Consider the following 26164-nt stretch of genomic DNA (forward strand, 5'->3'; position numbering starts at 1 on the left):
AAAATATATTTTTAGTGTGGTGCGGTGCTAGATTAAAAAAATAATATTTATATAAATACATAACAATATTACCGTATTATCAAAATCACGAAACATTTATTACAAATTATGATAATAAATAAGACATAGGTAAAAGAATTAAGAAATAAATTGAATTTAAAGAAATGGACGGGTATATAATTCGAAATTTCTAAGTTTTCTTCTCTCATTCCCCCCGATTCGTGAGTAAATGTGTTCTGTGTTCGTGAATGAATGAAGATTTTAGGATGGTTTTGCAGTTTGACGCTTGACTACTACGTTTAAATTTTCATACGTTTGCCATTTTTTTTAATTTGTTAAATAACAAATGAATACCGTAACTATGATGTGGTATGGTTCTTTAAATACCATTAGTAATCACACCAACGCAAAAAAAAACGGCAACACTGTGATATTATATGATTATATGATTATATACTAACTTTGACAGTTGACATGACAATTGACTATGACGTTTCACAATGAAATTGACATTTCACCTTCCTTTACCAATCAATCAGTGCGTAATATGGCGTTTATAATGTCGATCGTGTCTGTCGCCGCATCTATTTTATATACTCCGTTCCTACTTCTTATATTATGCGTTATTTTCTTAGCTTCAATTGGTAAATCATTGGGCGTAAGGAGGCTCTATGTGGATATACTGCTTAAACTTTTCGAGGTATGTTATTTAACTTAAGCATTTCATAATTAGTAAACGCCCGCATTTTGTTACTGAAATTGATTTGAATGTACTTAAAATAGATATAATATTGTGTTATTAGAATAGTTTTAACTTGTTCTTATTGAATTATTCTTTCCTGGTAGTAAATTATACGTAATTCTTATATTTATGTCGCAGTTATAGCGCACCGGACCTATAGTTTTATTGGTTATCAGTTATATATCTAAGGATTTTTATGTTTATAACCTTCAGAATCCATAATTATACGTAAATAATGTATGAGTAATCAATATTAACACGTCTATATAAATTTAGTCGGCAGACACATTATGGACACTAATAAATTTTGGTCCATGTGACTTGTCAAATTAAACATTAGTCATATTTTTTATGAATGTTGTTATCTAAATTTCACAATTCAATAATATTTCACTGTGTATTTACCTTAAATACATCAAATTGTGTTAGTAACAATTATCAGATAAGCCGGCAACTTTGAATTGATTGTCTTCATATATATAAAAGTTTGTTACTTAAAAAATATATTTTTTCATTTATATTAAGAAAATGCCATTTAAAATGAGAATTTATGAAGTTTATTTTTTAGCATTTATTTATTTTTATCATGAATATCCTTATTATTGTTGTTATATTTTTATACATAATCATGTTGTAGCCTACTTTTTAAGACAAAAATAACCACCTACAACATAGCTACCTGTATATAGAAGGTAGCGAGAACATAATGTCAATATGCTCCATTCTCTGCTTTCTGTCCAATCTTAAGACAATCTAAATTGCCTGACACAAAACCTAAAATTTCTAGAAATCAAATTTCTTATACACTAACAATACAATTTATTGTTATATTATAACTAAATTAATCCATACTTTACATAAATAACAGCCTATGTGTAATCCTGATGTATAAATTATATACTTGTAAAGTTAAATCCATTCAGTAGTTAACTTTCACATTTATAATATTAGGAGGATATTAGTACTTCCCTTAATTATTTATTGACGGCAATCTATTTTTATTAATATTACTAATTACTATTGTTTATAATCATAGAGGTGAATTAGGAATTGTATAGCTATGCTTAGTAAGTCAATTGTAATTATAAAAATTTAATTAAAATATTGTTAATTCAGTTAGGCCATTGCAAGCACTTTTGAATCATCAAGTTACATAGAAATATAAATAGTGTCAGTCTTACAGACTACTACTGACTTAGATGGCAGTTTTAAAGTTCTTCTAATTTTTTGTAACATTAAAATAGTAATTTCAGTCTCTGTAATTGACTAAGGCTGGCATTGAGTTACAGCACTCAACTCACAATGTATGCAATGGAAAGGGGAGAGCGGAATGTTTTAACACTAGGCTCCCTTTGCCTCCACTGCTTTTAAATTTAACATTAATTGGCATTTCTAATTGCAGCTATTAGAGGAAATATTATTAAAACTTTCCTAAAGACATGCTTATGTACTATTTAATTGGTTTCATCTCTTTCCTCTTATATATTTAGATTAGAGGTCAACATGTCACAGTGGAACAGCACCTGACTGAATACAATGCTTGTATGTTTTTATTACCGCTTGGAGTAATGATTGATATATATATATATATTTTATTTCCATATCATGAAAGGTAAAGTGTGGTGTTGAGATGACTCAACATGAGTTTCTTAACAGTTATTACTTTGCTCCCTCTGTATACCCTGCTATGTGCGGGATACAGCATACAGCTAAAAGAATATGTAGATTGCTTGCTTGATTGATTATCTATATCTATATATATATATAAAATCGAAAGGTCACTCACTCATCACGAAATCTTAGAAACTACAAGTGCTAGGAATCCCAAATTTTGCATAGGAGTTACTTATAGGACGTAGGTGCTCGCTAAGACGGGAATTTGCAATATTCGACTTCTAAGGGGTTGTTTTTGGGGTCGAAAGTTTGTATGAAACTTCGTTACTACAAATGCTAAGAGTCTCAAATTTTGCATAGACGTCACTAGGACGTAGTCATGGAGACAGAAAATAATAATAACATAGTTCACGCGGGTGTAACCGCGAGCGGGCCGCTAGTATGATATATTTTAATTAGCAATCTCCATTTTTTATTGTATAAAAAATGTATGTGTTATTTTTGGAACAAAAAGTCGTAATTTTCCTCAATTATAATTAAATAAATAATTTCAAACAAAAAATACTATAGGGCAATGCCTTAGCTAAAAGTACATATTTGGTTTTTATGAAAAAAAGTTAAACATTATGAGTTGTTAAAAGAAAATTCTATATATTTAAAGATAAAGAAATTATCATTTATTGTTATTTTATTAATGCAACATATAAAATTGACTTATAAGCTTATATGGATATTAAAGAAATGTGTCATTTGACATTAACTTTTTTTTCTTTTCTTAGGCATACAATTCCTAAAAGAATCATAAATATTTGGGTTGTCCTTTTTCTATGTAACTAAAGTAACATTACTGTAATATACCAAATTTGTTATATCAATCATTCAGCCAGTTATAGCATTTTTTTAACATTATACTGTATCCTTATATAGTAGAGTAGGCAGAGGAAATTTCGTTTTAAGACTCAATTCTGCACCTTCCACCAATTTTTTAAGACATTAGCCTAGACACTAGCCTGTTAAATGGTGGGATAAAAATCTAACCCATATTCATGATATTTACAGTTTAATGCTATGCCGCTGCAACATGAGCTATCTAGCTATATGAGCTAATTTTACACAGGATTTGCTTATTTACATTTCACTGTTTATTGTTTATAAAGTATTTTTTATTTCTTATAAAAAATGCAGACTAGCAATAAAAACTCATATCAGTTAAATATAAAAAATCTCAATATTATCAGACGTTGTTGCAATCTGTATTAATCCATAGATAAGAAATATTGATAGTAATACATATTTTTATTTTTATTTTAAATATTTATTTTAAAGCTCTGTCATAGTATTTTATGTTTTTATAATATTATAGTCTCAAAGACAAAGGCCTTTGTCATATTCAAATTTTGTTGTGGCATAAGATTTAAGGCAGTTATGGTGCTGTGGCACAAGCAGCACAAGCACAACACAGCGGTTGTGGGTTCGATTCCCACTCGGCCGAATAGAATATATTTAATATTTTTATTTTCTCGCTCTGGTAACGAGGCACACCACGGCGTTGAGTTGTTGTTTGGCGCAAAGTGGGGAACAGAGGTGTCTTAATAGGGAACGATTCCTCTGCCTACCCTGCTATATGCGGGATTTACATATGCGGATATACTAAAAAAATTTCGTGGACTTTGAAAAATTCAATAATTTGACACAACATTGAAAATGGAAACCCGATGATGTGGATTCGATTTCCACACGGGGGAATGAAGCAATATTCAAGGTTTAAATTTTAATTGAATACGCAACCATCGGAGTACCTACAGTAAAACACTACTACTGCGATACAATATTTAAATATTTTTGCAAACTCCTGCGCACATATCAATTTAATATGTAATTCTTTTGTCCTTACTCTATTCTAACAAAAGATTTTTATTTTAGTCGACTCCTTTGTTTTCTTTGTTTCGTATGTTTATGATTAAATAGTATTTCTTATCTGTACGATTGTTATGACAACTTCACGTTTCTTTCCATAAGGAGGTTGGAAACTAGTGCTAACCCACACCCCACACACCGCCCAATTTTCTACCGTGTTGAAATGCGAAACTTAACGCCGCGCTTTGCCTACCAGAGCGAGGAATATAATCATTCTCCAGTGGGAATCGAACCCACAATTGTCGCGTTTATAGACAGAGGCTGGCCCACTGCGCCGATATTGGTCTCGTCTTTTATTTATTATGGCTTTGTACAAATAGTTAAATGTTATATCTAGTAAGTACCTATATTACTGACACGGAAGTAGATTTAATTTCCTTTGTTTTTTTGGCTTTTGTTACAAATTACATTGACGTTTTAGACGACTTAAATAACAAAGTTGTGGTGCGGGGTTCACAAGCAAGCGTGCGTGACTGTAATGTCGATGGTTGTGGGTTCGATGCCTAGTCGGGAGAGTTATATTTAATATTTTCTGCTCAGGTAACAGAGTAAAGCGCGGCGTTGAGGTCCGCTACTTAACACGCTTTGTTTCGAAAATATGGCGCAAGGCGAATGTGCGGGATACAGCATAAAAGTAAAAAAAAGACATCAGTTTTACTTAACAAAAATACTCAAATATGATCTAAAAATCTATTTGGGCTTCCAAGTACGTGTGTATTGTATGTATGTTTGTTGAACAAACTATTTACAAATTTCTCGAAAAATTTGAATTCAAATATTCTATATATTTATAAATTTCAGAATAAAATTTATGTAAACTTGGCAGGTTATAGGTTCAAAAAGTTGTTGAGATTACCGTTCGACTTGATTAAAAGTAGGTATATTTCAACCTAAGAAACAGTCCAAGTCTTATTAAAATCGATTTAGTATTTTATGAAATAAGAATGATGATGTTTTAAATGGGAGAAAATTATTTTTGTATTTTATTTCTTATTGCTCAAATGAATAAGTATGTATATTATAGGTACTATACTATAACCTTGTACGTGCTGAAGAAAAAACCGCGCGATTTTTATCTCGTATCATGTAAACGTTTAAAAACAAAAAAATGTATACATTATATTTAAATATTTGTTTTGTACCATCTTTTAAAATATAATTTACCTAATTACTTTTTTTTAGAAAATATATAAAAATTAAACAGCTGGATTTGAATCCGCCCCTTTTTAGAAACACTTATCTCAGGAACTGCTGGCTTGAAATGAAAAACTCTTTTTATGTTGGATAGTCTATTTATCTATATAGGCTATATCACTTTATTACTTTTTTGTTCCCATGTAACCAACTGTCCCTGCTTTCAACGTTACTTTCCCAACTTAGGTCCGTATTTGTAAACCACTCTCAACTTTGTGATCGATCTTGAGATACCGAGATCTGCTCTGATATATGAACCGCGACGTTAATGTCTCTAAAATTGATGATATACTGTTATGCAGGTAAAAGCGTGTAGCTGGTTCTATAGTAGGGTACTAATTAGGTACGTCTAATACTTGTTATATTAATAGCTTTCCTTATTTATCACTGATAACATGCCATTTGACCTTTTAACCTTTTGGTATGGAAACTTAGGAAACTCGATAATCTGATTAACTCAAATAATAGTATTTGCTTTAGTTACGTACCTACGTACGATTAATGTGGGTTCAACACCAATTTGGGATTGTACGAGTCAGTGTACGCAGATGGAACATCAGTATTTAGTGTTAAGACACTCCGTTCCCATAGAGACACTTCCGTTGTTGACTTCAGTTTTCCATCGAAAATATTAAATATTACATACCCCCGAGTGTTACATGCTGTATCACTGCGATACAAGGATTTCCATGTTAAACAAGGCGTAATAATTCAAAGTAACAACCTGACGCATCAGTTTAATATATAAAATATACTTTGGACTTTGCTTTAACTAAATGATTAGCCATACAGCCGTTGAGGCCATACTAGCTTTTTTTTTAACTTCACTCTGGTGGAAACTTAGTGTTCCCTACTTGCCGTACAATTTTCGAAAGCATGCGTGTTGAGTAGCACCTCAATGCCAAGGCTCCCATATCTCTCCCATACATTTTTTTGTCGTCTCGCACTTGACCGGTTTTTTTATATATATTTTTTATTCTAATCTCTAATTTCCCGCATACCAGTGTAGGCACAGGGTACCTAGAATTAAGACATTCAACTCCACACGCACTGCCTAATTTTGGGCTTTGTCTCGGTATCATGGCGAAAAAATGAAAATAACACATTCCCTCGAGGTGGAATCGAACCGACGCTTTTACAGTTTAACTAAAATTATAATGAAAGAGGTTTTTTCCTTTAATTATTATATAGCATTATCGCGAGTTATTTACTAACTACCTACATTATTAAAATCACGTTTCCTGTCGTGTCGGTCCATGTCAAAGGTTAATTATTTTATAATATTTAAAAGTGCTGTTGACACAATGTCGATATGATTAAATAATTGTAAATATTAATTTAAAAATGTATTGAGGTCGTCTGGCTTTTGTGGGTTCACCGCGTTTTTCGGTGTGTTCGATTTTCATTCTGGGGAATTTATGTTATTGGGTTCCGCCACCGCCGCTACTGTATTATTGTTTTTTTTTTTTTTAGCTTCACGCTGTATGCCACACTTAGTAGGATAGGCAGAAAGATTCTGAGAAACTAGTAAGAAACTCCGTTCCCATTAAGATATTTCCGTTCCCATCGAATTCTGCGCGATTTGGGGGGTCTGATTCTGGAAGCTGATAAAAAAAAATTCTCGGTTGGCAATCGAACCCTCAACCTGTCGCGTAAGTTTCTTGGGTCTATGCGCCACAACTGACCTCAAGCCTCTATGCTGTAAGATAATATTTAGATTTAATAACAAAAAAAATATCGTTCTTAGATATAGCTTGATTATCTTTATCTATTACTTACTGATAGTATGGAGAGAAAATATTTTTTTGTTTTGTGTACCTATGTTTGTTTTGTATAGATAATTGTAATCACTCATTAACGGATTTTATATGAAGCTACGTCATCAATAGCTAGCTTTAGTTTTTGAAATATTTAAATCTCGATTGCTTCAAAAATAATGAACTACAATTATTTATTATTTTTTTTAGGATTAAAAACTCTATTTAATTAATAAAATAAATTTAGTATATTTATTTTTCTTAAGTTTGTAGAAAGGGAAGACAAGTATTAACGAAAATACTATAGGCTCTTCGGGTGCAGTGGTACAGCTTGTGTCTGTAAACCCGACGTTTGTGGGTTCGATTCCCCGATTTTCTTAAGGATGAATTGTTTTCATTTCCAATAGAATGTCATTACACGCAGTAACAATGTTGACGGTATCGGTGAAGGTAATTGCTTTGTACGATAACGTTTTAAATATATAGTGATAATTGCCTTACCGTGTTATATATAACCTTTGAGCGAGCGCGATTATAAAATTGTAAATTAAAATTTAAATGTGAGGTTTTGTTTTTTTATATATATTTTTTTATAATTTCAACGTTTGAGGTTCCGTCGATTCCGTCCGTTGAGGCCAGTCGTCGCGCAGGAGTACAAGCGGCCGACTGTACTTGACAGATTTGGGGGTTCGATTCCCGCTCGAGGAAGTTAAATATTTAATATCTTCATTTAGTAAGACTAATCGCGGTGTTGAGTACAGCCATTCAACACGCAATGCCTCCAGATTTTGGCGAAAAGTGGAGAACGGTAGTATCTTAATGAGAATGTATAGTGTCTTTACACTAGGTTCCCAGGTTCAGGCTTTGCATTGATTTTTTTGTGTAAAGGTGTCCTTAAATTTTCAGTCTTATTTTTTGGTTAGAAAATTTCTGGAGAGGCACGGTCACCCCCCCATCCTCGTACCTACGCCTATTTCTCCAGTTCAAAGCCTGATAACGATAGCAATTTAAATCCACAATTCCAATCAAAAACAAGCGTAATCTCGTAAATCTGTAAATAATCCCATTATAGTCAACAATTTTGCAATCCAAGATATGATAGCTGTCACCTTGGCTAAAGGTCGACGGTTGTTGATTCATGTTTATCTAATACTAGCGTTTAACTACGGTTTCGCTCGAGTCGTCAAATGGCAAAGACTAACATTGGTGTATGACACATGACACATTGTACCTAAGTGCGGAAAGTACCTCTGACCGCAAGTAGTGGCCAACCCAATCAGGATAGTTTTCTCGATAAGTGAACTGTGTAATATATTTTTGTAATTCGGACCAGAAGTTCCCGAGATAAGCGCACTTAACCAAACAAACTCTTCGGTTTCATAATATTAATATATATAAGTAGTATAGCTATAGCCCAAAGTTTTCCTTCATAAATGTACGGTCCAAAACAAATATAATTTTTCAATTCGAGCTCATACTTTTAACAAACTCTTCAGTTATATAATATTAGTATAGAGAGGTAGATACTAACCACTCAATGATTTTCTATACATGGATTTCTATAGAATACAATATACTGTTTGAGGATGCGCGTGCGCATAATTTATGTGCAATTAACGGAGCGATTTTTTGCTACTTCGTTAGAATTTGGCTATTAGTCAGACTAATTATTCTGAGTGAACTCTTTGACCTGAATTTTGAACAATTACAGCATATCTATACATTTTTATGGTTCCGTTGCCCAATAGCAAGAAACGGAACGAATAAAAATTTCGAGGTAGCTCGATAAGAACGTATGGCTTAGTGGTCAGAGCTCTTGGATGGTAAGCTAGAGGCGCGAGCTCAAGTCCCGATACATTAAATTTTCTATTTTCTAATATCATAGTTCCAGAGTGAAAAAAATACAATTATTTTCATAGAGTGTTTCACAACCGTCGCGTTTAAAGTCTGACCCCATGGCCGTATATTATAAATACATATATAATTTTTAATTTTTCTCTTTCTTTCACAGTATGGCCGACAACACATCGAAGTTGCCAAAAGACTGCAAAGAAACGATAGTTCTGATGAAGAAGAGACTCCAACTCCTGAGGATAGGCCGCCGTCAGCTATCATTAAAGAGAATGGTGTTAATGGTATGTTACTTTTATTTTGTACCACTTTTATCTGCGGTTCCGCCTGCATTGTCAAATGGAAATAACAAGGGTTCTCTATATTTTTTTGCTTAACATTGTATCCCGCACATAGCATAATTCTGTTCCCCATTTCGGCTGAATCCTAGAGGCATTGCGTGTTGGGTGGAAATATTCAATATTTCATTTCTATGTTTGTATGTTTGTCCATATCGAAATGAGCCTTGATGATTTTAATGAGGTTTATCCTTACTCGAGCATTTCAAGTTTTATCTGTAAAAATGAAAATAATTCATTATACCGAATAGGAACCAAACCCACAACCTTTACGTTGACAGCCATTCGCTGGCTTCAGTATTAGAATGTCTCTAATATAATTGTATATAACTTCACAGGTACTAAAACGAGTGTAATAGAGCGCCAGGAGATATTGGGACCGTCACCAGAATTGAATTATAAGCGGAGTTCTAGTCAAGAGCGTGTCCAAAATGGACATCGAACGGAGACTGGGAAGGAGGAGGTGAGGCTTGGTTTTCTTTTTTCATATATTATTTTTGATGCAGAAAGCTTTATTTAAATCTACATCTTTCCATAACTACTTTACAACTGATTTCTGTCAGATTATTAAAGTGGACGACAAGAAGAAGCTAATAAAAGCTTTTTTTTGGTTGTTCGTTCGTTTGTCATGCTTTCGATATATTCGTATCATATTACAGGGTTTTAAAAATTGTATGAGAGTAGAAAAGTATGAGACATTTCGTTCCCCACTATTGCCAATTTTTTCAAGACATTGCTTGTTGAGTGGTGAAACTAAATCAGGCAACAAAATCGGGGCTTTTCAGGCCCCCGAGTGTGATTTGAACCCACAACGAAGCTGCAACCTTCTTTGAATTTATAATTTTCAATTACCATAATTTTTTACCAGACTAACCTCGAGTTCCACCTCCACCACTGCATGGACTTGGTGAAAGCTGGTATGGAGTCCATTATAGAGGATCAGGTCACGTCAGTCTTCGAAGCTGAGGAATTGAGAAGCTGGAACCTTCTCACCAGAACTAATATGTAAGAAAATCTAAATATTGCTTATTGTTTAGGCCATTACAAGAACTTTTGCATGTGAAAGTCTGTAAGCATGGACTTTTTATGGTTTACCCTTTGTTCCGTATATAGCAGGGTAGGTAGAGGTAACTTAGTATTGGGTTTGTAGAGCTGATGATGTTGTGCCTTGTTACCAGGGCGAGCAAAGGCCTGTATTTCATACCCCCGAGTGAGAATCGAACCCACAACTGTCGCCTTTACAGTCGACTGTGCTGCTACGCCACAACTGTTTCGTATTTCTTTGTTTTTTTATTTATTTGTTTTAATGTTATTTCAGGCAATATGAGTTTTTAACATGGCGTCTTACAATAATATGGGCAATGGGTTTCGTGGTACGATATTTCTTCTTGCTTCCTCTCAGGGTACTAATATTCGTTATTGGGGTAAGTCAACTTAGATATTTCTATTTATAATTAGTTCATTTAAAGAATATTCTAGAAAATTTGAATTCTCAAATTTTATAAGTTATGAGAAAGAGGGAAACTATGAAAAGAATTACTAATTTATTTTTCAGCTCTAAAATATGGCTCATATTCAGTAGAAAAGAGTATGAATCAAATGAAAATGTAAATTAAAGTGTATAAATAGAAGCCGTGTCAAATTTGGCCAGTGTCTGGCTATAATTATTGTGGGTTTGATTCCCACTCAGAAAATGTCTTTAGTGCTCTTTTATTCCTTTTTTTAAAATAAGAATTTAACCCCTTTCCTTCTGAAAAGCACCAATGTTAAGTTTTATACACTATTTAATTCATTGTGTAATGGCGGACAGGTATTCACAATGATATCGACGATGTCCCTCATCGGACTATTACCAGAGAGCAAATTCCGTCGTTTTCTCGGCGCTATTGCATACAAAATCGCAATAAGAACATTAATGCGAAGTATGTCTTGTGTAACAAACTTCCACGACACAAAATACATGCCGAGGTCCAATGGGTTCTGTGTTGCCAACCACACGAGCCCCATTGATGTGGGCATTTTGAGTGTCAACACCTGTTTCTCTTTGGTACGACTTGTTAAAGTGTTGCCAGCCTTGGGGTTAATGTGCTTTGTTTTTAAAATGTATCATTGTGTACGTCTTTGCAGCGGTTGTTTTTGTTTGGATTTGACGTTTTTTTTATTGAAAATGTGTGTTTTGGGGCATAAAAGTTATAACGCGACGACAGTAAAAAACGTCAAAGTCAAACGATATCCATATAAACCCCAAATCAGACCCAAAAAAACTCATTACATTATTAGGTATGGTGGCTAATCGTATGTACAGCGTGTGTTGGAACGTTGCCCGATGGTGCTTTTAAACAGAGAGTGAACAACTCACTTTCTCTTATTTGCTTCAATTTCTTATCACGGTGCATATCAGCCGTGATAACGTATCACAATAGTGATGATAAGCCCCGGAGTGGCATATGTGTTGCGAACCATACAAGCCCCATCGATGTGTTGGTGCTTATGTGTGATAGCTGTTATTCGTTGGTAAGTTTGGGTTCGATATAATAGTTTTTTAGGTTAAGAGTAATGAAATGAAAAGTTTAGGCTTATTTTATTTTCTCACGCTCTGGTAAGAAAAATATGGCGATGAGTTACGTCTAGTAGAGTGTTCATTAAAAAAATGGTGAGTTATTCGATTTAAATAATTTTATGCAAATTTTGTAATATTTGTTCGATTTCATTTTCATGTTATTAATTTGGGCTCTATATCTAAGCATGTCAATCATATAACATTAGCATGGAAATATTAGTCACAGTGGGGCATATAATTAGACCGTAACTGCCCCATGTTTTATTTTTGTATTGTATAATAAATGGGATTATCATGTTTATAAAATATTTATTTGGGGCTTAAAATATAGAATAATTTTATGTTAAATTTTAAATTACATACATTTATGGTAAATCATTTGATTATTTAAAAAAGATTCACACTGTTCTGTATCATGTACGAGGTGTGTTCAAAAAGTAAGGTGACTTTTCAAATTTGGCGGGCAACGTACTTTCGATTATCGATTTTTTTATTTTGTTATGTTGGTACCCTCTTCCCGAACATCTGTACCAAGTTTCAAGTGTATAGCATTTTTTGTTTGGTTGGGAGAGGCGTAAAGGTTATAAGTGTTTTGCGTGCTCGGCGATTTCTTGCTATCGAAAAATATGGATCAAAGGATTTGCATCAAATTTTGTGTAAAAAATAAAATAAAGTGCTCCGAAACACTTAAAATGTTGACAGTGGCATACGGTGAAACTGTTCTGAGTAAAAAAAATGTTTACAAGTGGTACAAACTCTTCCAAGATGGCCGGGAAGATGCCAATGACGAGCCTCGCTCTGGACGCCCAAGCACGTCAACAACTGATGAAAACGTTCAAGCAGTGAAGAAAATTGTTCTGGAAAATCGTCGAATCACTATCAGAGAAGTTGCTGAGGATGTTGGTATATCGCTTGGCTCGTGCCTTGAAATTTTTTCTAACGTTTTGGGCATGAGACGTGTGTCAGCGAAGTTTGTTCGGAAATTGCTAAATTTTGACCAAAAGAACCGTCGCATGAGCATCGCTCAAGAACTGTTGAATGACGTCAACGACGACCCAGATTTACTCAAAAGGGTCATAACTTTTTCTTGTGACTTTTTCTTGTTCCCAAAACTAAAGAGACCTATGAAAGGACGGAGATTTGCAACGATTGAAGAGATAAAGACTGCATCGCTGGAAGAGCTCAAGGCTATACCGAAAAGTGCTTATGAGAAGTGCTTTGACGATTGGAAAAACCGTTGGCATAAGTGTATTGTATCTGAGGGGGATTACTTTGAAGGGGACAATATAAATATTGATAAATAAATAAATATTTTTTCTTAAAAATACAAAGTCACCTTACTTTTTGAACACACCTCGTATATATTTTTATTGGGTTTTTTAATGTTTGTGATTTTTTTAATAAGTACACAGATCCGGTAACTGAAACTATAATAAGTTTATAGACCATTGTTAATAGACCATTTTCTTTTCTATTAAAAATATAATTTATATAAAAGATTATAAATATAATAAATAATATTAAAATTATATTTTAAAAATTATTTATTATTATTGCAGCTATTCTTATTATTAATTATTAAAAGTGAATATAAAATGGTTTTACGAGATCATTCACGTAGTTATGTGCAAAATTTATTGCTTAGTTACAGTTTCCTTTGAACGGATGGTGTGGGATTTCATTTTATTAGGAACCATATATCATTTTAATTAAAAAAAAATAATAGTGTTTATTTTCATTTCATAATCTGTTTTATGCTTAATATTTTACACTTAAAAAATATATATATTTACAGATTGGTCAAAGACATAATGGTTTCTTGGGACTTTTACAAAGAGCATTAGCTCGAGCATCTCCACATATTTGGTTTGAGAGATCTGAGGTGAAGGACAGACATGCGGTTGCTAGACGGTTGGTTATATTTAATATACGTATCATATAATGTTATCAATTTCAGATATGATGATTTAATAATGAAATAGTTTTCTATTAAATTGTATGATAACACTCTGTGAGTGTCTGCTAATTTAATCGATAAGTATCACATGGCAGCATCTAAATGCAAATACGATGGTTGCAAGTTCGTTCCCAATCGAGAAAATATGTAATTTTCATTTTACTGCTAAAAAAAGCGTTAAGCCCTGCTCTCTACTCATCACACAGTGTCTCTAATTTGGGTTGAAAGCAGAAACGGAGTGTCTTAACAAAAAATATATCATTATGATTGACGCAAGTTATTAAACAAAAAAAAACCTGTTTATTATCATGCAATAAAATATACTAAGAAGTTATTATCGCGATTATTGCCGATATAAGATAATTAAGTATATATAAATAGACAAATTAATTAATATTACGCAAATTATCGGTTATCATTTAATTTATAAGATTATTTGATATAAATTAAGATATGGAAGCTATCGTTCACAGTTCTTTTGCTAACTACACATACGTGAAATTATCTATTAACATTGAAAAAGAGGCCGTAGTAGTGCAAAGGGAAAAGCGACTGTATACGCCACAGATTGTGGGTTCGATTCCCACTCGAGGAAATGAAATATTTAATATTTTCGTCTTCGTGCTCTGGTAAAGAGGCAAAGCGCGGCTTTGAGTTCCGCCACTCAACTCGGAATGCCTCCAGAATTCGACAGAAAGTGGAAAATGGAAGTTGTTGGAACGGATGGAAGAAGTTATGGAAACCGAGTGCTTAACACTAGGTTCCGAGTTTACCCTGTGCTTCCTTGATTTTATAATTTTTCCTTTGATATACCAAACCCGACAATTAAATACGAATTCACTGATTGAAGTATTACTAAAACAAACAACAATTATGTAATTTACAGATTAAAAGAGCACATCTCGGTAGCGGACAACCCGCCTATACTCATCTTCCCTGAAGGCACTTGTATTAACAATACGTCGGTGATGCAATTCAAGAAGGGTAGTTTTGAAGTTGGTGGCACTATATATCCTGTTGCTATTAAGTGAGTCTTTTTTATTTGTTGTTAGTTATTGAAATATGGAAATAATAATTTGAGACCGTCGTGATGCATTGGGACAACGTCCGATCGTAAATGAAATGGTTGTGGGTCCGATTTCCACTTGGCAAAGTGATTTTTTTTTGCAAGAAGAGAATGAAGTGTCTACAACCCAAGTTCTCCTTACTCTGTTACAAAAAAGAACTTACATTTTAGGTACGACCCGCGTTTCGGCGACGCATTCTGGAACAGCTCTCGCTACGGCATGCTCCATTACCTTCTGAACATGATGACCTCGTGGGCGATAGTCTGCGACGTGTGGTATTTACCCGCCATGCACAGAGATCCTGACGAGAGTGCCGTTGATTTTGCTAACAGAGTGAAGGCGGTTATAGCGAGGCGCGGTGGACTTGTGGATTTGATGTGGTGAGTTGGGGCAGAATGGGTTGTGTTGTATTACTAAATGCACCTTCACTTAAATTACATACAGCACGCCAAAATTACAAAATTTCATGTTTACATATAGTTTTGATTCACGTACAGTTTATTTACAAATTCTTTAAACAAAAATACAAAAGGAATATACATTTAAAAAAATTGGGCTGATTAGGTATTGGGGCAGAAAGAGTTCGGTCACACAAAGTAAATATAATGGACAAAAATTGCTTTTATATAAGAAAAAAAGATGGATCTGTATTATCAATAGAAATATATATATTTTTTATTGACAAGTATGATTGAAAGTGGTACTGAAGTGGCTTACAATATCTTTAAACTTAGTGTTTCGAATTCAAGTGGAAAGCTGAGGACGGACTGTTTTAACACTACATTATAAAGAATAAAGCTTGGAGTTAAAAAATATATCCTTTAGATGAAAGTATTTTAAAAAAACTGTTGTTTAGTATTACATATATTAAAGTGCTTCGCGCTTATAATTATTATCATACTGAAATTGTTATTATGGATTTTTAAATGAATCAACTATTTTTTTTAATAACAGGGACGGACAATTAAAACGTATGAAAGCGAAGAAAGAATGGAGGGAGTTACAACAAGAGGAGTTCAGCAAAAGATTAAAAGGAGAATAATATCAAAAACAGAGAAAAGAAAGGTATTTTTTTTAAAAAAAGTGAAAGTAAAGTGTTAAAGTGATTTAAAAACATGTTTTAAAGTGAGAACACTTCACTTCAAAAATGTGGGTATAGAACGATTGATTGACTTTTTAAAAAAGGAATAAATACTTTAAAATTTAGAATGTTGTATTCTTATTATAATATCACAATTATGGTTATTATTATTATTAATATAATAATAATTATTGTTAATAAGTGAATTAAAAATGGCAATAATTTATTGGTCTTTTTAACTAGCATTGTTTAGCATTTATTTTTTTAAGTGTTTTTTTAGAACTGAGGCAGCTTCTTAATAGCATTTGTATTTAAGATTTTTTTATTTTAATATATTGGAATGTACGTTTTATATAAATGTAAAGGGAGGATCATCAGTTCAAATCCTGTTAAGGAGAATATTATATATGCATAATGTCTATTATGCTCTTTTTTAGTTTGCATTGCAATAGTTTTAATATTAAAAAACAGCTTAACGCAATATCTCCCATATAGCAAGGTAGAAAGAGGGAACCTATTGTTAAGACGCTCTGCAGCCCAATTTCGAGACATTGTGTGTTGAGTGACGGAATTCAACGCCGCACTAGGTCTATTAGAGCAAAATATAAATATTTTGTACCCCAGAATCAAACACACAACCGCCGCGTTCACAGCCAAATGCTATGGCACTGCAAAACGACGGCCTCAACATTTTCTTATTTTTAACTTAACTTTTACATTTACCTATTTATTAAATCAATCTGTATCAATTATTATCATATATTTTTTTGAATAATTGTTTAATAATAAAGAGAAATAATACTGAAGGTATATGTTAGTGTCCAATCACAACGTATTTTTTCTGCCCAATCGAGACATTGCGTGTTGAGTGGCGGAACTTAACTCCGCGCTTTTTCTGTTAAGGTCGTGATTTATAAATAATTCATTTCTCCGAATGGGTCTCAAACCCAAAACTATCTCTTTTAAAATCAGTTACTATTTTTTCCTTTTATTATTAAACATATTATTATGTAGATGTAATTATTTAAACAGTTTTTATTAAATTGTAATAAAAAAATATAAACTGTGTAAAAAAATAATCTTTGTATGTATTTTGTAAATGGTCAGTTGTAAAGTGGTGTGACTTGAATGTAATTTTTTTTGTGGGAATTCTTGATTTAAATCCTCAATATTATAATTTTATTTAAAAAATATTTTTAATGTTTCAGCGCTTGTATATTTGTAGTAACAATGTGATGGTTAAAGTTATATTAAAATTGGTTTGATTTTATCATCATGTTGATGATTATGAATTTTGGTTTCAAATAAAAAAATCAACTAAATAGATAAGGGGCTGAAGGTTGTCACACAAAGTAGGTGAAAAAAATGAGACTATATTTAAAAAATGAGGCATTATTATTTAATAAATAAATTATCTTTTATATAACATAAAAAGAACTTTTCGATTATAACTACTAGTTCCTGAGATTAGTTCGATCAATCAATACAAACCCTTCATTTTAATTTTAAATATGTTCGATACATATTTCGTAAGTTAGACCGACGGAACTTACTCGTTGAAACATATATTTACAAATGTATTTTTTTAATATATATAATTAACTTAGTAATCACTCACATTATGAATAAAACATAAGTTATACGATTATATATGTATAATTTAGTCTAAATTAGTAATAGTGAGTCTAAATTAGTCACCATTTAGTTCAGTCACACCACTTAGCTCTGTTATCGTGTAATTTTGAATCGGTGATATAAATGTGATGGATGCTATATATTTTTTTGTACTCAATTTATGGCTTAATTGTATTTATTTATTGAATAAATAATTTATAGAAAAATTGTATTTTTTTATTAAATGGACATACATGTCTATATGTTATATCTAAGGTTATGGTGTCCCCACTCGTCGCTTTTCGCCAATTTTATTTTGGCAACCTTTTTTATAATAATTGATAAATAAAACACATAATACATAATATATAAATCTTTTATTTTAATACAAATGTGTATAACATACTATATAATGTGAAACAAATATAAGACTTTTAAATTAAAATTCATCATTCTCAAACGGATGATATTTGTGTCCGAGAGATCTGAAAAAAACATAAAAAAAATGTTTTAATTAAATTGATTTTTTCATGGTTGTAGAAAAAAGAAGGAAAAGGACAGTATATTTTATTTTTACGACGCTGCGCAGAGGTGCGATCAACTGTAGGCACGAAGGTTGTGTATTCGATTTCTGCTGAGGGAATAAAATATGTCCTTGCACTGGCAACAAGGCAAAGCTAAGCGTTGAGTTCCACCACTCAACATGCACGAATTCGACAGAAAGTGGAAGTGGAATGGAGTGTATTAACACTAGGCTCCCAGGTTCTTTCTACCCTTGTAACTGTTGAAAATTAAAAGAACTAAGAAATATATACTATACTCACGCAAGCATCGGCACGAATCGTCCATTACAATCGAATGAATCGATCAACTCTACATCCTCCTTTGAAAGAGAAAAGTTAAAAACATCAAAATTCGATGCAATTCTTGATTTATTCACTGATTTAGGAATAACAATGTTGCCGCGCTCTATTTGATATCTGCAAAGAAAGATAAAATGTATTAAAAACAACAATAAAATGGCTGCCAATGTACTTTATCTGTATACTAGCTACAAAAAGACCCACTTAAACTTATTGTTATTGTTATATTATTGAAAATGTTCATCTAAATCAGTTCAGTTGTTTTTGCGTGCAAGTGTAATAAACATCCATCCTAACAAACTTTCACATTTATAATATTTTTATATGTACATATTTCTGGACACTTTAATTCTTTTAATATTATTAGTATTGATAGTATAATCTAGTTTGTTTTTGTGACACTAATAGTTTTTTGTGTTGGTTAGTCCATTTATCGGGAAAGCTTATAGGTTATATTATATGTATACTTTTGTATTATTATTTTGTCTTTGTCTTTTAGAAAATCTAAGAGATCTCAAAAAATTTATTTTTTTTATTTTTTTGGGTAAGCAGAGGGAATTTGTACCCAAGGCCGCACGTGGTCTTGTCAGAGCAAAGAAACGAACATAATTCATTACCCTCAAATGTAAATCGAACTCACAACCACAAGATATTAGTATGATATTATCCAACATAATATGTACATACAAGTTCACCTTTAAAACACTTTTTTAACTAAAGTTTACCAAAACTTACCTAATAAGCACTTGAGCGACGCTTTTACCCAATTTCTGAGCGATTTCCTTTAGTTTCGCGTCATCCATCAGTTGTGGTTCGTCAGGCTTCGCCCAGGGCCTGTCGGGGGAGCCCAGGGGGGAGTAAGCTACCATTTTGATTCCGTGTTGGGCACAAAACGATTTTAGCTTAGATTGGTTGAGGTACGGATGGCATTCCACCTTGACATTTGTGAAAAAACAAAAAATAGAAAAGTGTGTTTTTGTTTGTGGCATGAGATTTTTTAAATTTGAATTGAGTATTTTATTGTTCAATATTTTTTATATATTTATCTGTCAGATCATATATTTTCTTTATAACTTCAATTGATATATAATAGTCAAAATAATCCAGTCATATACATTTTTGGTATTTTTTCTAATTTGGTTTGGTTGTGAATCAATTCATCTTTTAAGAAATAGGCCACGGCCATTTAATTTAGTGTGAACAATATATTTTAATGTATGTATTTAAAATATTTGTATGGAGATTTGCATCATCATTAACATATAACACTTACACAGTTCCACCTTACAACATTTAAAAGAGGAAAAACAAATATTTTTCAAAAATTTAAATTATGGATATAAAAAAAACACAAATCCCACCTGATTAACGACTGGCTTGACATTGGCATGTTCGAGCAACCTCTCCACTTGTTTTGCATTAAAATTGGACACTCCCAAAGACCTGACGAGACCTTCGGAGACGAGCGGCTCTAGAGCCTTCCAAGTGTCCAGATAGTCCACGTCGGAGTAGAGGATCTTACCTGATTCATCGGCGGGGAAGAGTTCTCCATCTTCCTGATGGAAAAATGGGTAAAACTTTAATACTTTTGTATTGTAAAGGGATGTACGTTACCAACCAAAAGTATAATACCATTAATATCAAAGGATAATGAAAATAATAGTTTTTGCTTTATTTTATACATTGTAAGTTAAACTTTAATTTTTTAACTTTACGCTTTATCTTCGTAATAGTGAAGCATGTGGATACCTAGGGTTTAGACACTGCGCTCTCTACTTTCCGTCAGAATTCTGGGGGCATTACGTGATGTGTGGCTGAGCTTAACGCCGCTCTTAGCCTCGTTACCAGAGCCAGGAAATGAATATATTAAACATTACTAAAACTATTAAACGACGACGGGATCCAGAGTTTAGACACTCTATTCCCCTCGCAACGCCAATATTTTCAATACATTGTGTGTGAAGTAGTGGAACTCAACACCTTCTTGTTATTAGAGCGAGGAAATGATAATATTTAATAATTTATTTCTTTGAGTGGAGCGAATATCGAACCCATATCTGTGGCGTTTAGTCATACCATGTGCCACTGCGCCATGGTGGTGTCATATTTTTTAGGTTTTATTTCAAATTATTTATTTATTTAGTACCACACTGTATCCCGCTCAAAGTAGGCAGAGAGAACCTAGTGTTAAGGCACTCCATTCCTTTAAAAACAGTGAGTTGGCATTGAATGTTGAGTTGCAGAACTCAGACGCTGTGCTTTGTAAATATATAATACATATTTAATTTTTCCATCATACTCTTTTTATATACACATTAAAAATTTTCAAAATTTTTAAATTAAATAACCAAAAATTGTACCTTATAGCCCTGTGGCCAATGTATGAGGTAAAGATCCAAATAGTCCAGGTTCAAATTCTGGAGGCTCTCTAATAAAGCACCTTTTACTAAGTCTGGACGATGGAAAGTGTTCCACAGCTTAGATGTTATGAATAAATCCTCTCTGTAAATAAAAAATATATATTTTATTATTTATTTTAGCTTCATGCTGTATCTCACATATAGCAGAGTATGCAAAGGAAACCTGGTGTTGACACACTCTGTTCCCCACGCACCCCAATTTACAAGTATTTTCATGTTCAGTCGTACATCATTCAGTGGTTTGGCTAAATGCCAAATTTTGTTTTGTTATATGACGAAAATCAATAACTTCCTTGAGTGAGAATCGAACGAGTAGCCGACGCGTTTTCAATCAGACACTGTACCATTATGTCACAACAACTTAGTAACTATACTTTAGTAACTTTAAGAATACTTTACAATCTTTAATAATAATAAATTTGTGAACTTTTAATTAAATATTATTAGAAAAAGTATACAATAATACTACTATTATTATTAATATAAATATAACATGACTTGTAACAAAGAAAATTTTATATTTCTATTTCTGCACTCTGGTTAGTTAAACTAGGTTTGCCCTACCCTGCTGTGTGCGGGATACAGTGTAAAGTTGATTTATTTATTTTTAATTAGTTCACAAATTCATATAACTTCAAAACTTCAAAAATATCTCCTGTATATCTTGACATATTGAAATCTCCAATTGGCAGAGTTTTTACAATGTAATAAATTTATATTTGTATAATTCCACACTTACAAAAGAAAAATATTTATTTAGAAAATATATAGAAGTTCAAATTTTGCTGCATTAAAAAAATCATAATTGTTTAAGTACAAAATATACCTTTTAATAGCCCCTGATTGAATTTTATCCTTAATCGCTTCCCCTACTTCCTTCTCATTGCCATACACATAGGCACAGTCAATGTGTCTGTAACCAATATCGATCGCATCTTTCACTGCTTGAGTCACTTCGCCTGGTTTTGACTGTAAGTAAAGTAGTTAAATTGAACCCTTTTTTTCAGCGTCACATTATATGCCACACATATCGGGATAAACAGTAGGTACCTGGGGACCTAGATTTAAATTAAGACACTCTGTTCCCATTAAGATATTTCTGTTCTAGATTTTCTGCCAAATTCTTGAGGCTATGCATGTTGAGACATGGAAATTACTGTTGCGCTTTGTTTCATTGTCAGAGCAAGTAAATGAAAAGATTAAATATTTCATTCCACCTAGTAAGAATTAAGATGACAACCTTCATATTTACAGTTGCAGGCCTGTGGACCTGTATATATATATATAGTGTGAAGTTGAAAAAGTCAATTACATTTTGCTGGTACATTTAAATAGATTTATTATCAATAACTTTCATTTGTTGTGTAATAAACTTAGTTATTAAGTACTCTAGTACTAAAATCAATAAATCAACTAAAAACTGAACAAATTATACAATATATATCTTTTAAAGTTTATTAGCATTTTAAACTTTATTTCTATATGAGCATAAATATGATTTTAGTTTGTATTATCAATAAGGACTTGTTAACCTTGTAGCTTCATTATGTATGTACAATACGCTATCTACCCATAATTATCTATTATTATAGGTGCCTAAATGTGCTTTGACGACATTTTAGCCTTAATAAATATGTAGTTACCAGTTTTATTATTATTTTAAATGTATATCTTGAGGCCGGCACGGCATCTGACTGTAAAAGCGACTTTCTGGGTACGATTCCCACTTGGAGAAACAGATTATTTTCATTTTATCGTTCTGGTAGCAAAACAAAATGCAACGTTGAGTTCTGCCACTTTATAATCAACGTCTTGAAATTCGGGGGAAAATGGAAAACGAAGTGTCTTAACGCTCCGCCTATCTTGTTAAACGCGAGACGTTACGTGAATTTATTTATTTTTAAGCTCTGTTAAAAAGTAGGATATAACAAAAAAAAGCAAAAATACCTTCCAAGTTCCGATACCTAAAATTGGACAGTCATAGCCGTTTGCGAATTTAACCATGGGGACTATCGAAGCCATTTTAATGTTATATTTTATTTGTTATTAATAATAATAATAATCAAAACAAATCATACAATATCGTATCGGTGAAGAGCCGGCGCAAATATTTTACGATTTGACGTTTTGGAATTTTGACCTTTAACATTGACAGTTGCTAAGCGTTCTAAAATGGATGTCAAAAATTAAATATAATACAAAAAAATTAAATAAAATCTGCTTCACGATGTATTCCGTGTTGAGTGGCAAAGCTCAACGCCGCGCTTTTCCTCATCACCAGAACGAAGAAATGGAAATATAAATGCAAATAAATATTCCACTTCCTCGAGTGGGGATCGAATCTACAACCGTCGCGTTACAGTCACACCCTAGTGTCCCTGCGCCACGACGGTCTCAATCACCGCGTGTACATCTCCAGCATTTTAGAAAGGCCTATACCTATATCCTATACCTATTACATTATTTTAATATTTTTAAAGTAACCTACTGCGATCGGAAGAACATTAGATACGTAGGATGTGTCATTTGTCATACACAACTCTAAAGCTCGGTTTCCTTTAAGGACTAAGTTGAAAATGCAACCGTAAACTGCATGCTTTACTGTCCACCAATAAATACTAAGGTGGAAAGGACCGAGCGAAGTTAAATAAACACTGAACTCGATCAGTTCTAGAGGGAATGGGATGAAGTAATTACAAAACTCTTTGTTAGTGGCAATGTATGCCGATTTTATTGAAAAAGGAGTCCGTTCCACTTAAACATTTCCCGCTGATTTCTCTTTCGCAGTGGAATCCGGGCGTAGGTTATTTCCATTTAACCGTATGGGAGATTTTTTTATCAAGCTTTAGATTATACCGCTTCGTTAGAAACACTTATCGTTTTGACACAATAATACTATATGTACTTACCTGATAGTATATCCGTCAGCGGCAAATGTTTTCTAGATAAGAAATTAATATCAATGTATGAAGAGTAAGTAAATCCAGGAGATATAAAGGATATATAAATGATATTGATATAGTTGCCTTATTTAATACAAACCTTCTCCTGTGGTTTCCTTCGCGTGGTGAAAATTAAAAAAATAAGAGTTGTATATGACGCTGACTGTTACCTTACATCGAAACTTTGAACGAGTAAAAGATTAATGTAGAGTAAACAAGGAGAACCTACTAATCAAGATTTTTCATTCTCCTCTTTCCGTCTGAATTACTACGTAACACCGTGTATGGCGTGCAGAAGAATGTTGCAATAAGTTATTAATGAAGGTACAATTTATATTTTAAATTAAATCAGCTTCACGATCACGCAGTAGCCCGCACACAACAGAGTAGGCAGAGGGAACACACATTAAATACTCCGTTCCCCACTGTCCGCCGAATTTTTCGAGACATTGCTTGTTGAGTGGCGGAACTCAACGCCAGGCTTTTGACTTAGTGCCAGAGCGAAGAAATGAAAATATTCATAAATAATTATTAATTCCCTCGAATGAACTCACGACTGTGAGTTACAGTCACACCCTTATGCCCCTACGCCACGATGGCCTCAATACTTTATAAGCTACAAATATTCCTTAAGTTTTTAAATACGGATAATCTATTGTTTTAATTTTAAAGAGATACTCACCTTCCAAGTGCCTAGGCCGATTTGCGGTATGCTTTTGCCATTATTAAATTTGACAGTTGGAACTTTTGACGCCATGTTTTCGCGCGTTTTCCACCAACGTCGAGTCGATACTAAATAAAATTTTATACTTGAACTTGCGGGTTATCGTTTATCTTCATTTAACGTTTACATAAATGGACAAATATTATGTATGTATATATTTTTTATTGTTTCTTGTGTAATTGGAAATAAGTATGTTATGTAATAGTTATTATATGGCTGATATCTATAATTATAGTAATTTGTTTCATATATACAGGTTTAAACGGAGTAGAATTTGTAGTCGCGTCGTTCGGGTAAGATATATAAGCGCGATAATAATTAAAGCGTCTGTTTGTATTGAGTCAGAATTATTTGGCTTGTTACCTGAGTAGGTTAACGCGAGTTGTTATCGTTGTTGCCTCGATAACTACTCAAGGAAATTAATTATTTGCATTTTCTTGCTCTGGTAAAGGAAGGGGGGTATTGAATTCCTTCACATATTGTGATGTACATACATACTACCATAGCTTCACGCTGTATCCCTGATGGGGTAGCCAGAGAAAACGGAGTTTCAAACGCTACGGTCTCTACATATCTCTTTCACCTCGCCTACGGTCTTCAACATCTTCTTATACGTCTGCCAGGGAATCTTCATGCTTTTTATATTAAGAATCTAATATGCTATAATATGTTCGTGTAAATTACGTTTTAAAATTAAAATTAAAATTTCCTGGGGTGGGCACCAGACTATTCTGGGGTGAGCACGGCCCACCCGGCACACCCCTTCCTATCCCCATGAATCTAGAATAAGGACACTCCGTAGTCCACTTTGTACCAAATTCAAGACACTGCGTATTGAGTGGACTCAACACGAACTTAACGCCACTCTACATCTAACAAAGCGAAGAAGCAAAAATTATTCATTCTTCTTCAAGGGAATTGAACCCACAACCATCGCCCTTACAGTCAAGTCGTTTCAAAGCGGCACGACAGCCTTACTTCACTACATAGATACTTACTTTAATAGTTAAATAATATTATCAATTATATCTTAAAGAGACACTCGTAACTGATAAGAAAATAACAAACATTTTATAAGTGTGATAAAACAATCATGATCTTATATCCAATACCTTGACATATTACATACTAGCGACCCAACTGGCGCTTCGCCCGCTTAAATTTATTAACCAAATTATACAAAATTTTAATTAAAATTTTATTACTGTAAAGTTTCATCTAAATGAGTTCAGTAGTTTTTTGTGGAAGAGAAATAAAGATCCATCTTTTTCAACAAGCATTCACATTTATAATATAAGTTGAATACCTATCGAACCGGTCACGGCTTCGGTTCTAGCTGCATTCACACAAGCATTCATATTTAAGTAAGAAGTCACTTATATAGAAAAAAAACCCGACAGCATAAACTAAATGAATGTATTCGGTAACATTTTGATCATTGAGACAAATCCAACGATATATCCAACAAGGGAGCGAACATACGCGGCAAAACATAACCTCTTCTTAAGCTGCGCCGCAGCCAG

General features: G+C 33.0%; 2 protein-coding genes across 5 annotated transcripts; one reads left to right on the forward strand and one right to left on the reverse strand.

Annotated features, from left to right (window-relative positions):
- The first annotated feature begins 515 nt into the window (after positions 1–515).
- On the forward strand, positions 516–17919 carry Gpat4 (Glycerol-3-phosphate acyltransferase 4). 3 transcript variants are annotated; one of them, XM_085200864.1, is made up of 10 exons: positions 516–700; positions 9236–9359; positions 9752–9876; positions 10282–10418; positions 10732–10837; positions 11224–11460; positions 13769–13884; positions 14817–14957; positions 15168–15377; positions 15952–17919. In XM_085200864.1, the coding sequence occupies exons 1-10, from the start codon at positions 548–550 to the stop codon at positions 16037–16039; spliced, it is 1437 nt and encodes a 478-aa protein (XP_085056990.1). In that variant the 5' UTR covers positions 516–547; the 3' UTR covers positions 16040–17919. The 3 variants fall into 3 exon arrangements, with proteins under 3 accessions (XP_085056990.1, XP_085056991.1, XP_085056992.1); XM_085200865.1 differs by lacking the exon at positions 11224–11460 and adding an exon at positions 11694–11927; XM_085200866.1 differs by lacking the exon at positions 11224–11460 and having other exon boundaries at positions 517–700.
- A 131-nt stretch (positions 17920–18050) lies between these two features.
- Positions 18051–24888, reverse strand: LOC146530327 (aldo-keto reductase 1B-like). 2 transcript variants are annotated; one of them, XM_085200880.1, is made up of 7 exons: positions 24600–24888; positions 21802–21944; positions 20916–21057; positions 19917–20111; positions 19291–19490; positions 18517–18672; positions 18051–18177 (listed from the first exon to the last, which is right to left on the reverse strand). In XM_085200880.1, exons 1-7 carry the CDS (start codon positions 24672–24674, stop codon positions 18132–18134), a joined length of 957 nt encoding a protein of 318 aa, XP_085057006.1. In that variant the 5' UTR covers positions 24675–24888; the 3' UTR covers positions 18051–18131. The 2 variants fall into 2 exon arrangements, with proteins under 2 accessions (XP_085057006.1, XP_085057007.1); XM_085200881.1 differs by lacking the exon at positions 24600–24888 and adding an exon at positions 22923–23106.
- Between the last annotated feature and the right edge of the window lie 1276 nt (positions 24889–26164).

This window comes from Heliconius melpomene, chromosome 17, assembly GCF_056956725.1.
Source record: "Heliconius melpomene rosina isolate 202511_hmr_F chromosome 17, ASM5695672v1, whole genome shotgun sequence".
NCBI classification, from domain to species: domain Eukaryota; kingdom Metazoa; phylum Arthropoda; class Insecta; order Lepidoptera; family Nymphalidae; genus Heliconius; species Heliconius melpomene.

Bases quoted from the DNA above. Each gene is read 5' to 3' on its own strand.
- Gpat4 (XM_085200864.1), top strand. From the start codon at position 548: ATGGCGTTTATAATGTCGATCGTGTCTGTCGCCGCATCTATTTTATAT. The intron at 11,461-13,768 runs GTACGACTTGTT...ATATATTTACAG, and splicing joins TCAACACCTGTTTCTCTTTG to ATTGGTCAAAGACATAATGG. The intron at 15,378-15,951 runs GTGAGTTGGGGC...TTTTAATAACAG, and splicing joins GGACTTGTGGATTTGATGTG to GGACGGACAATTAAAACGTA.
- LOC146530327 (XM_085200880.1), bottom strand. From the start codon at position 24,674: ATGGCGTCAAAAGTTCCAACTGTCAAATTTAATAATGGCAAAAGCATA. The intron at 21,058-21,801 runs GTATATTTTGTA...TTTTATTTACAG, and splicing joins CAATCAGGGGCTATTAAAAG to AGAGGATTTATTCATAACAT. The intron at 19,491-19,916 runs GTGGGATTTGTG...ACAAATGTCAAG, and splicing joins TCAAGCCAGTCGTTAATCAG to GTGGAATGCCATCCGTACCT.